General features: G+C 53.9%; 1 protein-coding gene across 2 annotated transcripts in view; it reads right to left on the bottom strand.

Moving 5' to 3' along the window:
- hdac6 (histone deacetylase 6) overlaps positions 1-14,414 on the bottom strand; it is a 249,740-nt gene that overhangs the window by 18,745 nt on the left and 216,581 nt on the right. The window contains exons 27-29 of one of the 2 annotated variants that reach the window (XM_072487920.1): positions 6,853-6,924; positions 4,175-4,246; positions 2,425-2,729 (exon numbers count right to left, since the gene is read on the bottom strand). In XM_072487920.1, coding sequence (XP_072344021.1) covers positions 2,425-2,729; positions 4,175-4,246; positions 6,853-6,924 — 449 coding nt within the window. The remainder of the gene's footprint in view (positions 1-2,424; positions 2,730-4,174; positions 4,247-6,852; positions 6,925-14,414) is intronic. The other variant, XM_072487921.1, reaches the window with a different exon arrangement.

Below are 14,414 nucleotides of genomic sequence, written 5' to 3'. Positions count from 1 at the left end.
TCCCCGCTCCCCGTGGGAGTGAGTCCCACATTTTCCCCACTCCCCGTTGGAGCGAGTCCCACATTCTCCCCACTCCCCGTGGGAGCGAGTCCCACATTCTCCCCACTCCCCGTGGGAGCGCGCCCCACATTCTCCCCACTCCCCGTGGGAGCGAGTCCCTCATTCCCCCCACTCCCTGTGGGAGCGCGCCCCACATTCTCCCCACTCCCCGTGGGAGCGAGTCCCTCATTCCCCCCACTCCCTGTGGGAGTGAGTCCCTCATTCTCCCCACTCCCCGTGGGAGCGAGTCCCGCATTCTCCCCACACCCCGTGGGAGCGAGTCCCACATTCTCCCCACTCCCCATGGGAGCGAGCCCTACATTCTCCCCACACCCCATGGGAGCGAGTCCCACATTCTCCCCACTCCCCGTGGGAGCGAGCCCCACATTCTCCCCACTCCCCGTGGGAGCGAGTCCCACATTCTCCCCACTCCCCGTGGGAGCGAGTCCCTCATTCTCCCCACTCCCCATGGGAGCGAGTCCCTCATTCTCCCCACTCCCCGTGGGAGCGAGTCCCTCATTCTCCCCACTCCCAGTGGGAGTGAGTCCCTCATTCTCCCCACTCCCCGTGGGAGCGAGTCCCCCATTCTCCCCACTCCCCGTAGGAGCGAGTCCCACATTCTCCCAACTCCCCGTGGGAGCGAGTCCCTCATTCTCCCCACTCCCCGTGGGAGCGAGTCCCTCATTCTCCCCACTCCCCGTGGGAGCGAGTCCCTCATTCTCCCCACTCCCCGTGGGAGCGAGTCCCTCATTCTCCCCACTCCCCGTGGGAGCGCGCCCCACATTCTCCCCACTCCCCGTGGGAGCGATTCCCACATTCCCCCCACTCCCTGTGGGAGTGAGTCCCACATTCTCCCCACTCCCTGTGGGAGTGAGTCCCTCATTCTCCCCACTCCCCGTGGTAGCGAGTCCCGCATTCTCCCCACTCCCCGTGGGAGCGCGCCCCACATTCTCCCCACTCCCCGTGGGAGCGAGTCCCACATTCTCCCCACTCCCTGTGGGAGCGAGCCCCACATTCTCCCCACACCCCATGGGAGCGAGTCCCACATTCTCCCCACTCCCCGTGGGAGCGAGCCCCACATTCTCACCACTCCCCGTGGGAGCGAGTCCCACATTCTCCCCACTCCCCGTGGGAGCGAGTCCCTCATTCTCCCCACTCCCCATGGGAGCGAGTCCCTCATTCTCCCCACTCCCCGTGGGAGCGAGTCCCTCATTCTCCCCACTCCTCGTGGGAGCGAGTCCCTCATTCTCCCCACTCCCCGTGGGAGCGAGTCCCTCATTCTCCCCACTCCCCGTGGGAGCGAGTCCCTCATTCTCCCCGTGGGAGCGAGTCCCACATTCTCCCCACTCCCCGTGGGAGCACGCCCCACATTCTCCCCACTCCCCGTGGGAGCGAGTCCCACATTCTCCCCATTCCCCGTGGGAGCGAGTCCAAGATTCTCCCCACTCCCCGTGGGAGCGAGTCCCACATTCTCCCCACTCTGAGGAAAGACATTTTTCCTAAATCCCGCCCCCACGCCACTCCGATTGTATGTCTGTGTTGGTGGCCCCTAGTTCTGGTCTCTCCAAGTGGGGGTACAAACACAAGTTGAAAGATCTTCTCTACGTTGACCCTATCAAAGCCCATGTCATCATTTTAAACACCTCGACCAGTTCACCCCCCCTCCCTTCCTTCCCTTTCCCAGAAGATCCTCTTCGATCCTTCCTGATAGTTTTAACCACTCCCTTCCGGGGTCCTTCTTGGGAATCCAGTATCTCTATATTATTGAACCCCTGCAGTGCAGAAGCAGCCCATTCGGTCTATTGAGTCTGAACGAGCACCCTACCCAGGCCGACTCCCCCGCCCCATCTGCGTAACCCCACCTAACCTTTTGGACATTAAGGGGCAATTTATCGTGGCCATTCCACCTAACCTTCACATCTTTGGGAGGAAACCGGAGCACCCGGAGGAAACCCACGCAGACACGGGCAGAACGTGCAGACTCCGCACAGACAGTGACCCAGCGGGGAATCGAACCCGGGTCCCTGGAGCTGTCAGGCAGCTGAGACCCTTGAACTGAGCGGGCTGGCTCAGACCATCACGTGTAGGCCAGACCGGGTGGCAGGGGCAGATTTGTTGCTCCCGCCCCACAGCGACGACTCGGCTACAGTCCCTCTTACCCTGTCAGGAACCCCCCCCCCCCCCCCCCCGCCCCCGATCCCCGTCAGGACCCCCCCTGCTCCCCGTCATGACCCCCCACCCCCCCCCGATCCCCGTCAGGACCCTCTGCTGCCCTTCAGGATCCGGCTGCCGGGTACACCATTCACTGCTTGGCCAAACTGTCCCACCGCCTTCAAAGTGATCTTTCCCACTGGTCCAAATGGGCCGTGGGAGCCGGTCTCCTACCAATTTCCCTTTCTGGTCGTCCACGGACTGGCTTGGCGCAGCATCGTCATCTTCCTCCTGAAGGCCTTTGCCGTGCTCCGTGTCCATTTTCACCCTTGGCCTGGCTCCCGCCTTGGAGCTCAGAATCAACGCCCTGACGGCGGAGGCATCCGCAGAGCTTGGAACGGTCAGTCCCAAGGCAGGTTTGTCCGGCTGGAACTTGTGGTCCTTGGGCAGTATGGCCATGGGCGAGGCAGGCGGCTCCTGAGGCCACATCAACTTCAGACTGGTCTGAATGGGACGACCGGTCATGTCCAGCTCGGTATCTGCGGGCAAGACGGAGTAAGTTTAAAAAAAAATCAAAACAGTGGATTCACTGCCCGATCGCGAGGCCAACGCCGTGAGGACACCCGCTTGCCACCTTCACTCTGCCCATGTCTGTCATCGCCTCAGGAAACCCCAAAGTGTTTCGCCGCCTAACAAGGCTTTCTTTCCGTGACGACCTGGTCACAGGATCGCAGGCGATGCTGACCAATTTCCCGGAGCCAAATATCGGGCCAGGCCGCGCAGTGGGAGTTGAGGGCACAGGTTCGCGACTTACTTTAGGTTTCCTAGGTTAGGTTTCCATTTTTTTTCGTATTACAGCACCCCCCGCCTCCTCTGGTAGGAGGGCGGAATTACAACGTGACAGGTTGATATTGACATGGTAAATTTGAACAGGGGGTGCCAGAACACAAAAGGCAACTGTGCAAATGTCACACCAAGTTGTCGCAGATTGTTCCACCAAAGTTTACAGTGCATGTTTTAATTAGATGTGGTGGGAGAGGAAGGTAGAGTTTGCACTTGGCGTTGAATTGACAATTTACTCATCGTTTGAAAGGGCAACTTTATAAAAAAAAAGCTCAAGAACGCACTCCAGGATTAACTTAAGAGCCGTAACGTAGTTCTGTTCGATTGATACTGCTCCAAGGGGGTTCCTTTCCATAGCAGCTGTCATTGCCACCAAACGGCCTCTGTGAGGAACCCGTTAGGGACGGTGCTCTGTTGGAGGGACATTGACCAGATTTACAGAGGTATTTTTCTATAAATTTAGTCTACCCAATTATCTTTTATCCCAATTGAGGGGCAATTTAGCGTGGCCAATCCACCTAACCGCACATCTTTGTGTTGGGGGGGGTGAGACCCACGGGGACAATGTGCAAACTCCACACGGACAGTGGCCCGGGGCCGGGATTGAACCTGGGACCTCAGCGCCATGAGGCAGCAGTGCTAACCACTGCGCCACCGTGCAGGTTCACAGTTGTGAGGGATGTGCGGAAGACCACTCTTCGGTCAGTGAGTGGTCAACGATCTGGAAACCACTGCCCACGACGCGGGGGACGATGGAAGGATTCCAGAAGCGAATTTGAGAAAAATGTCGGGCGAGAGCGGGACCTGGCTGGACTGCTGCACAGGAGGGGCGAGACAGTCTAGGGGGCCGAATGGGCCTCCTTCTCTTCCCCGGTCATCCTGATGGTGAGTCACGCTCGGGACCCTGTCGTCTGTTCCTTCGCAGGTACAGTGAGGGTTCCGTTCAAACGCGTTCAAATTCATTTCCTGCTGTCCAAAAACAGAGCGTTTTTTTTCTTTTGCAGAGGGCGTGTTGGCAAACGGCGCATTCAGCAGGGTCCCCTGGGCGGCCCACCGCTACCGGCGGGGCAGGGGCAGGGGCACGCGCGGCACAGTTATAGAGCAGGAAACGGGCTGCATGTTCACGCGTCAATATACATACAGTGGGTGGGCGGGGCCTGCTGTGACCACAGGGACACTCTCCGTTTTGTAGTATCTGTGACAAATGGGTCATCTACAGGTCAGCGGAAATAAAGGAGAGAAGACGTGTGAGGCAGCATCATCAATAGGCAATCACGGACAGCAATGCATCGCAACAGGGCTTCCCACCCAAACCAAAAGAGCCTCCTGTCCAGCTCAGCATTCGGTCAGGATTGGATTGCAGGGGTGACGTGACGGAACTATTTCTGCAAGCCATCTCCTACAACATCGATGAGATCTTCACCTGCTTTCCATTCACGCGCTGTGAGGCTCACCCCCCCCCCCCCCCCCCCCCACCTCTGCAAACCCACACCTACCCCATTACAGGGCACTCCCCGGAGCTTTTGAGACCAGGTGAGAGAAGAGCCGGGGGCCAAATGTTTGATGTCTCAGGTTGTAGGACAATGCGGCACTCCCTCAACACTGACCCTCCGACAGTGCGGCGCTCCCTCAGCACTGACCCTCCGACAGTGCGGCGCTCCCTCAGCACTGACCCTCCGACAGTGCGGGGCGGGGCTCCCTCAGCACTGACCCTCCGACAGTGCGGCGCTCCCTCAGCACTGACCCTCCCACAGTGCGGCGCTCCCTCAACACTGACCCTCCGACAGTGCGGCACTCCCTCAGCACTGACCCTCCGACAGTGCGGCACTCCCTCAGCACTGACCCCCCGACAGTGCGGCGCTCCCTCAACACTGACCCTCCGACAGTGCGGCCCTCCCTCAACACTGACCCTCCGACAGTGCGGCTCTCCCTCAACACTGACCCTCCGACAGTGCGGTGCTCCCTCAGCACTGACCCTCCGACAGTGCGGCGCTCCATCAGCACTGACCCTCCGACAGTGCGGCACTCCCTCAACACTGACCCTCCGACAGTGCGGTGCTCCCTCAGCACTGACCCTCCGACAGTGCGGCGCTCCATCAGCACTGACCCTCCGACAGTGCAGCACTCCCTCAGCACTGAACCTCCGACAGTGCGGCGTTGCCTCAGTACTGACACTCCGACAGTGGGGCGCTCCCTCAGCACTGACCCTCCGACAGTGCGGCGCTCCCTTAGCACTGACCCTCCGACAGTGCAGAGCTCCCTCAGCACTGACCCTCCCACAGTGCGGCACTCCCTCAGCACTGACCATCCGACCGTGCAGCGCAACCTCAGCACTGACTCTCCGACAGTGCGGCGCTCCCTCAGCACTGACCCTCCGACAGTGCGGCGCTCCCTCAACACTGACTCTCCGACAGTGCGGCGCTCCCTCAGCACTGACCCTCCGACAGTGCGGCGCTCCCTCAACACTGACTCTCCGACAGTGTGGCGCTCCCTCAACACTGACACTCCGACAGTGCGGCTCTCCCTCAGCATTGACCCCCTGAAAGTGCGGCGCTTCCTCAGCACTGACCCCGACAGTGCGGCGCTCCCTCAGCACTGACCCTCCGACAGTGCGGCGCTCCCTCTACACTGACCCTCTGACAGTGCGGCGCTTCCTCAGCACTGACCCCGACAGTGCGGCGCTCCCTCAGCACTGACCCTCCGACAGTGCGGCGCTCCATCAGCACTGACCCTCCGACAGTGAGGCGCTTCCTCAGTACTGACCCTCTGACAGTGCGGCGCTCCCTCAGCACTGACCCTCCGACAGTGCGGCGCTCCCTCAGCACTGACCCTCTGACAGTGCGGCGCTCCCTCAGCACTGACCCTCCGACAGTGCGGCGCTCCCTCAGCACTGACCCTCTGACAGTGCGGCGCTCCATCAGCACTGACCCTCCGACAGTGAGGCGCTTCCTCAGTACTGACCCTCTGACAGTGCGGCGCTCCCTCAGCACTGACCCTCCGACAGTGCGGCGCTCCCTCAGCACTGACCCTCTGACAGTGCAGCACTCCCTCAGCACTGACCCTCTGACAGTGCGGTGCTCCCTCAGCACTGACCCTCTGACAGTGCGGCGCTCCCACAGCACTGACCCTCCGACAGTGCGGCGCTCCCTCAGTACTGACCCTCCGACCGTGCAGCGCTCCCTCAGCACTGACCCTCCGACAGTGCGGCTCTCCCTCAGCACTGACCCTCCGAACGCGCAGCGCTCCCTCAATACTGACCCTCCGACAGTGCGGCGCTCCCTCACTACTGACCCTCCGACAGTGCGGCGCTCCCTCAGCACTGATCCTCCGTCTATGCGTCCCTCCCCCAGCATGGAAAGTGCAACGCTTGCTCAGCACTGCGTGGAATAAATAACCTTCGACCTCCCGTGTCCTATTGTCCACAGGGTGACGCAAGACAAACGACGAAGGCGGGTCAGGGGCTGGAGGACCGTGGGTCACTGGCATTTAGGCCCACTGATGAGGGGAACTGATTGATGCGCTCTCCTAGTCGCGCTAGAAATTGCTGCGCTAATATTTCTCAGGGAGCCAGCCTCCTGGATCCATGTCACTCCACAGCACCTCCACTGGTGGCAGGTGCAATTACAGAGTGACATGTTTACATAGATGCTTGCCATTCTAAACGCTGATGTGGGGCTTAGAATGGGACACGGCCGGGGAATGAATGCCAAACCTTTTAGATGTTACCCAGGGAGATGCAGGGAATCGCCACATTTTCCCGATGATACAAATGGTGCATTGCGTCCGGAAAGCATTCGCTGGATCCATAAATGTACCTACCGAATGGGTTCTGCCGCCACAGTGAATTTCTCCGTGACTCTGATACTTGACTGTCAAATTCCACCTCAGGAACTGTGGAGCAAACATAAACAGGGCAACACATTAATTGGGACAATCCCCGAGGTCATGGCCTTTTGAGCCTCAATGATTTGCAGCACGGCAGCACAAGCGATTAGCACTGTGGCATCACAGCGCCGGTCCCAGGTTCGATTCCCCGCTGGGTCACTGTCTGTGCGGAGTCTGCACGTTCTCCCCGAGTCTGCGTGGGTTTCCTCCGGGTGCTCCGGTTTCCTCCCACAGTCCAAAGACGTGCAAGTTAGGTGGATTGGCCGTGATAAATTACCCTTAGTGTCCAAAAAAGATTAGGAGGGGGTTATTGGGTTACCAGGATAGGGTGGAAGTGAGGGCTTAAGTGGGTTGTTGCAGACTTGGTGGGCGAATGGCCCCCTTCTGCACTGTATGTTCTTCGATTGAACAGCCATAGCCCAGCCACCCCCACCCCCGACCCGTGGGCAGAGCATTCCAGAGATTCCTTACCCTCTGGGCGAAGCAATCCTTGTTCATCCCAATCCCGAGTGGATGACCCATCTCACCTGGAGACTGTACCCCGCCCCGCCCCCCCCCCCCCCCTTACCTGGGACTCTGAATACAAATCCGTCGCTGGACAAGTGTACCTTGCCTGGACCGTGAGGGTGGGGCGTGGGCCCTCAAACCCACCAAAGCCTCAACCCAGAGGACAGCCTTGATCCATGGCTGACATTTCCATTACCCGTGGTGACATCGGCGGGAACACGGGTTCAAACTCCATCCGTGCGAAGTTTAAACTGAGTCAACAAATCTGCAGCATTAAAACTAGTCTTGGTACAGAGGAGGTTTCCGTCCAAGGACGGAAGATTGCAGCAATGAGGAAAGATGGGATGGGTTTGAGGGGAGACATAGATTTGAAGTGATTGGTCGAAGAATGAGGGGGAGGAAGATGAGAGATGTATTTTTCACACGGGGAGGGTTGTAGGGGGCAAAACTGAAGAGCTGGTCATTGACACCAGGAAGCAAAGTACTGTACACACCCCTGTCAGCATCAACGGGCCGAGGTGGAGGTGGTTGACAGCTTCAAATTCCTAGGGGTGCACATCTCCAAATATCTGTCCTGGTCCACCCACGTCGACGCTACCACCAAGAAAGCACAACAGCGCCTATACTTCCTCAGGAAACTAAGGAAATTCAGCATGTCTACACTGACTCTTACCAACTTTTACAGATGCACCATAGAAAGCATCCTATCGGGCTGCATCACAGCCTGGTATGGCAACTGCTCGGCCCAGGACCGCAAGAAACTTTAGAGAGTCGTGAACACAGCCCAGTCCATCACACGAACCTGCCTCCCATCCATTGACTCCATCTACACCTCCCGCTGCCTGGTGAAAACGGGCAGCATAATCAAAGACCCCTCCCACCCGGCTTACTCACTCTTCCAACTTCTTCCATCGGGCAGGAGATACAGAAGTCTGAGAACACGCAGGAACAGGCTCAAAAACAGCTTCTTCCCCACTGTCACCAGACTCCTAAATGACCCTCTCATGGACTAATCAGATCTTTTCACACATCTTCCCTAGCAAGTACTGCAATCCTGTATGCTGCACCCGATACCTGTCTCTAATAGTAATAATCATAACTGCTTATTGTCACAAGTAGGCTTCAATGAAGTTACTGTGAGAAGCCCCTAGTCGCCACATTCCAGTGCCTGCTCGGGGAGGCTGGTACGGGAATTGAACCCGCGCTGCTGGCCTTGTTCTGCACTGCAAGCTAGCTGTTTAGCCCACTGTGCTAAACCAGCCCCTTTATCTATGTACCTATGTATTTACACACACTGCGGAACGTGAGGTGATCCACTTTGGCGGAAGGAACAGGTGTGTACAGTATTTCCCTGAATAGGGGGGGCACGGTGGCGCAGCGTTTAGCACTGCTGCCTCACAGCGCCAGGGGCCCAGGTTCAATTCCGGCCTCGGGTGACTGTCTGTGCGGAGTCTGCACGTTCTCCCCGTGTCTGCGTGGGTTTCCTCCGGTTTCCTCCCACAGTCCAAAGATGTGCAGGTTCGATGGATCAGCCATGATAAATTGCCCTTAGTGTCCAAAGGTGTGCAGGTTAATGAATTGCCCGTGCTAAATCGTCCCGTAGTATCCAAAGGGTTATGAGCATAGGGCGGGGGAGTGGGCCTGAATAGAATGCTCTTTCAAAGGGTTGGTGCAGGCCCGATTGCCTGAATAGCCTCTTTCTGCATTGTAGGAATTCTGTGGCAAGAGGTTAGAATGTGGACATGTACAAAGTGACCCTGGGTGTCCTTGACCATAAGTCACTGAAGGTAAGCAGGCAGGTGCTGCGAGCTATCAGGAAGGCTAATGGAATGTCAGCCCATTTCACGTGAGGAGCAGCGAAGTCTTGCTTCAAACGTTTAGGAGCCTGGTTAGGCCACACTTGGAGCACTGTGAGCAGTCTACCTCAGAATGGACTGTCACTATACAAATATCTGTAGTGAGCACCTTTAAGTGTTTACTACTGCAGTGATATCAGAGAGTGAGTGGAGCTGGGCTGTCTGTCAGCTTTTTACTTTCGTTTTCGGTTGTTTAGAACATAAGAACTAGGAACAGGAGTAGGCCATCTGGCCCCTCGAGCCTGCTCCGCCATTTAATGAGATCATGGCTGATCTTTGTGGACTCAGCTCCACTCTCCGGCCCGTACACCATATCCCCGAATCCCTTTATTCTTTAGAAAGGTATCTATCTTTTTCTTAAAAACGTTTAAAGGAGCCTCAACTGCTTCACTGGGCAAGGAATTCCAGAGATTCACAACCCTTTGGGTGAAGAGGTTCCTCCTAAACTTGGTCCTAAATCTACTTCCCCTTATTTTGAGGCTATGCCCCCTAGTTCTGCTTTCCCCGACCAGTGGAAACAACCTGCCCGCATCTATCCTATCTATTCCCTTCATAATTTTATATGTTTCAATAAGATCCCCCCCGCATCCTTCTAAACTCCAATGAGTACAGTCCCAGTCTACTCAACCTCTCGTCATAATCTAATTCCCTCAACTCTGGGATCAACCTAGTGGATCTCCTCTGCACTCCCTCCAGTGCCAATATGTCCTTTCTCAGGTAAGGAGACCAAAACTGAGCACAATACTCCAGATGTGGCCTCACCAACACCCTATACAATTGCAGCATAACCTCCCTAGTCTTGAACTCCATCCCTCTAGCAAAGAAAGACAAAACTCGATTAGCCTTCTTAATCACCTGTTGCACCTGCACACCAACATTTTGCGACTCGTGCACCAGCACACCCAGGTCCCTCTGCACAGCAGCGTGTTTTAACATCTTACCGTTTAAATAATAATCCATTCTGCTGTTATTCCTCCCAAAATGGATAGCCTCACACTTGGCAACATTGAATTCCATTTGCCAGACCCTAGCCCATTCACCTAACCTATCCAAATCCTTCTGCAGACTTCCGGTATCCTCTGCACTTTTTGCTTTACCACTCATCTTAGTGTTGTCTGCAAACTTTGCCACATTGCACTTGGTCCCCAACTCCAAATCATCTCTGTAAATTGTGAACAACTGCGGGCCCAACACTGATCCTTGAGGGACCCCACTAGTTACAGGTTGCCAACCAGAGAAACACCCATTTATCCCCACTCTCTGCTTTCTGCTGGTTAACCAATCCTCTACCCATTGTAGCCACCTAAAATGGCTGATTCCCTATTAATTTGGCCAAAACCCGATTTAAAATGGCTAACCGGAAAGGCTGATGGGAAAAGCAGCCAACAGGACACAAACGGACAGCTGCAGACTGAATAGCGTATTCGGCTCTGGGGAAGTCGGCCCAGATCGATACTCAAGACTATTAGCAGCACATCAACCCAGACATCTGCAGTTTAATCGGCTATCCCCGGGAACAATTGCAACATATTAGCAATTGAATGCCGGGCCAGACCTCTCGGCGCCTGCAGTGGCCGAAACAAAGACAGGTGAACGACCACCCCCCGATCGAGGAATCGCCTCGTTATTGGAGCATATCGAACCCAGTGATTGGGAACAAGTCCAATCACTTGGGACTCAGGGTCAAGGGCCGCCCCGAGAGGCGGGAAGCCCCTGGGCCCTATAAAGTGAGGGGCCAAGTTCAGATCTCTCTCTCTCTCCCTTTTTCTCCTGCTCGCGACCTTCGCAAGAACATCGACCAGAAACTGTAAGTTTGACTCCAGCGATCGCTACCCGATAAAGACTCCTAGCCATCGACCCGTATCAGCCTTTTGAATCCCGCGGGCCAGATCCGATTCGATAAGCCATTTGTTTCCCTTATCTGGTGGACCCATCCTAAAGTTAAGTATTGGCCAGTAGTGGTAGGTTTTGATATAGAAAGTAGGATTATTGTGTAAGTATTGATTGCTGTATATAATAAATGATCGTTGATTTAACATTTACTCAGCGGTGTGCTGCATTATTAATCATTACTTGAGCTTGAACCACGTGGCGGTATCAGAAAGATACCTGGCGACTCGTGAGCAAAGGTGACATAATCAGGGGTAATAAACTAAGGCTAAAAAGAGCAACACCATGCTACCACTTTACCCTCAATGCCATGCATCTTTAGTTTATGCAGCAACCTTTTGTGTGGCACCTTGTCAAAAGCTTTCTGGAAATCCAGATATACCACATCCATTGGCTCCCCGTTATCTACTGCACTGGTAACGTCCTCAAAAAATTCTACCAAATTAGTCAGACACGACCTACCCTTTATGAACCCATGCTGCGTCTGCCCAATGGGACAATTTCCCTCCAGGTGCCCCGCTATTTCCTCCTTTATGATAGATTCCAGCATTTTCCCTACAACCGAAGTTAAGCTTACCGGCCTATAATTACCTGCTTTCTGCTGACCTCCTTTTTTAAACAGTGATGTCACGTTTGCTACTTTCCAATCCTCTGGGATCACCCCAGAGTCTAGTGAATTTTGATAAATTATCACTAGTGCGTTTACAATTTCCCTAGCCATCTCTTTTAACACTCTGGGATGCATCCCATCAGGGCCAGGAGACTTGTCTACCTTTAGCCCCATTAGCTTGCCCAATACTGCCTCCTTAGTGATTACAATCATCTCAAGGTCCTCACCTATCATATCTTTATTTCCATCAGTCACTGGCATGTTATTTGTGTCTTCCACTGTGAAGACTGACCCAAAAAACCTGTTCGGCTCCTCAGCCATTTCCCCGTCTCCTATTATTAAATCTCCCTTCTCATCTTCCAAATGACCAATATTTACCTTAGCCACTCTTTTTTTGTCTTATATATTTGTAGAAGCTTTTCCTATCTGCTTTTATGTTCTGAGCAAGTTTACTTTCATAGTCTACCTTACTCTTCTTTATAGCTTTTTTAGTAGCTTTCTGTTGTCCCCTAAAGACTTCCCAGTCCTCTAGTCTCCCACTAATGTTTGCCACTTTGTATGTTTTTTCCTTCAATTTGATACTCTCTCTCACCTCCTTAGATATCCACGGTCGATTTTTCCCCTTTCTACCGTGTTTCTTTTTTGTCGGTATGAACCTTTCCTGAACACTGTGAAAGATCGCTCGGAAGGTTCTCCACTGTTCCTCAACTGCTTCACCATGAAGTCTTTGCTCCCAGTCTACCTTAGCTAGTTCTTCTCTCATCCCATTGTAATCGCCTTTGTTTAAGCACAAAACACTAGTGTTTGATTTTACCTTGTCATCCTCCAACTGTATTTTAAATTCCACCATATTGTGGTCGCTCCTTCCAAGAGGATCCCGAACTATGAGATCATTAATCAATCCTGCCTCATTACACAGGACCAGATCTAGGACCGCTTGTTCCCTTGTAGGTTCCATTACATACTGTTCCAGGAAATTATCCCGGGCACATTCTATAAACTCCTCCTCAAGGCTGCCTTTACCAACCTGGTTAAACCAATCGACATGCAGATTAAAATCTCCCATGATAACCGCTGTACCATTTCTACATGCATCCGTTATTTCTTTGCTTATTGCCTGCCCTACCATCCTGTTACATTCGGTGGCCTATAGACTACTCCTATCAGTGACCTTTTCGCCTTATTATTCCTGATTTCCACCCAAATTGATTCAACCATGTCCTCCATAGCACCAATATCATCCCTTACTATTGCCCAGATGCCATCCTTAAACAACAAAGCTACACCACCGCCCTTACTGTCCATTCTATCCTTTCGTATAGTCTGATACCCTTGGATATTTAACTCCCAGTCGTGACCATCTTTTAACCATGTTTCAGTAATGGCCACTAAATAATAGTCATTCACGATGATTTGCGTCATCAACTCATTCACCTTATTCCGTATACTACGAGCATTCAGGTAAAGTACACTTATGCTGTTTTTTATGTCTTTGTTATCCTAACACCTTGATCAGTAACTTTTCGCAAATTATTTTTCCTCTGACCCTTTCTCCTCATTTCCCTTGTCTTTGAACCCATATCTCTACATAATAACCTGTCACGTAACCTGCTGCCTTGCTCTCCATTAACCATTATACTGTCCATAGCTTTACCCTTCCCCCCAACTTGCTCGTTTAAAGTCCTTGTGACTTATCCTATTCGCTAGAACACTGGTCCCAGAATGGTTCAGGTGAAGACCGTCCCAACGGTACAGGTCCCTCCTGCCCCAGTACTGATGCCAATGCCCCATGAAATGGAATCCCTCTTTCCCGCACCACTCCTTTAGCCACATGTTAACTTCTCTAATTTTCTCAACCCTATGCCAATTGGCACGTGGCTCGGGTAGTAATCCAGAGATTATAACCCTGGAGGACCTGTACTTTAATTTCGTCCCTAGTGTTTGATAATCCCCAAACAGGTCCTCTTTCCTAGTCTTACCTATGTTGTTAGTCCCAACGTGGACCACAACAACTGGATCCTCCCCCTCCCTCTCCAAAATCCTTTCAAGCCGATCAGAGATGTCCCTCACCCTGGCACCGGGCAGGGAACATACCATGCGGGACTCTCGATCTGGCTTACAGAGGATGCCATCAATCCCCCTAATTATAGAATTCCCTACAACTACCTTTTTGCTCCCCCCTCTTGAATGGCTTCCTGTACCAGGGTGCAGTGGTCAGTCAACGTATCCTCCCTACAGCCCTCTTCCTCATCCACACAGGGAGCAAGTACCTCATACCTGTTGGACAAGGTCAAGGGCTGAGGCTCCTCAACTCCTAAACTCAGGATCCCCCTACCTGCCTCCCTTGCAGTCACACCACTCTGTCCCTGACCACTGACCGAATTAACAGAACTTATTCTACCGGGTGTGACTGCCTCCTGAAATAAAGCGTCCAGGTAATGTTCCCCCTCCCTGATGTGCCACAGTGTGTGCAGCTCGGTCTCCAGCTCATCAATTCTGAGCCGAAGTTCCTCGAGCAGCCAACACTTGCTGCAGATGTGGTCACTGACGGTCTCAATGGGGTCCACCAGTTCCAGCATCATACAGCAACAGCACATCACCTGTCCAGCCATATTCAACTAGTTAAATAATTT

The sequence above is a fragment of the Scyliorhinus torazame genome, chromosome 22 (genome assembly GCF_047496885.1).
Source record: "Scyliorhinus torazame isolate Kashiwa2021f chromosome 22, sScyTor2.1, whole genome shotgun sequence".
Taxonomy (NCBI): Eukaryota; Metazoa; Chordata; class Chondrichthyes; order Carcharhiniformes; family Scyliorhinidae; genus Scyliorhinus; species Scyliorhinus torazame.
The sequence above is the reverse complement of the archived record's forward strand: the minus strand, read 5'-3'. Positions and strand labels throughout refer to the sequence as shown.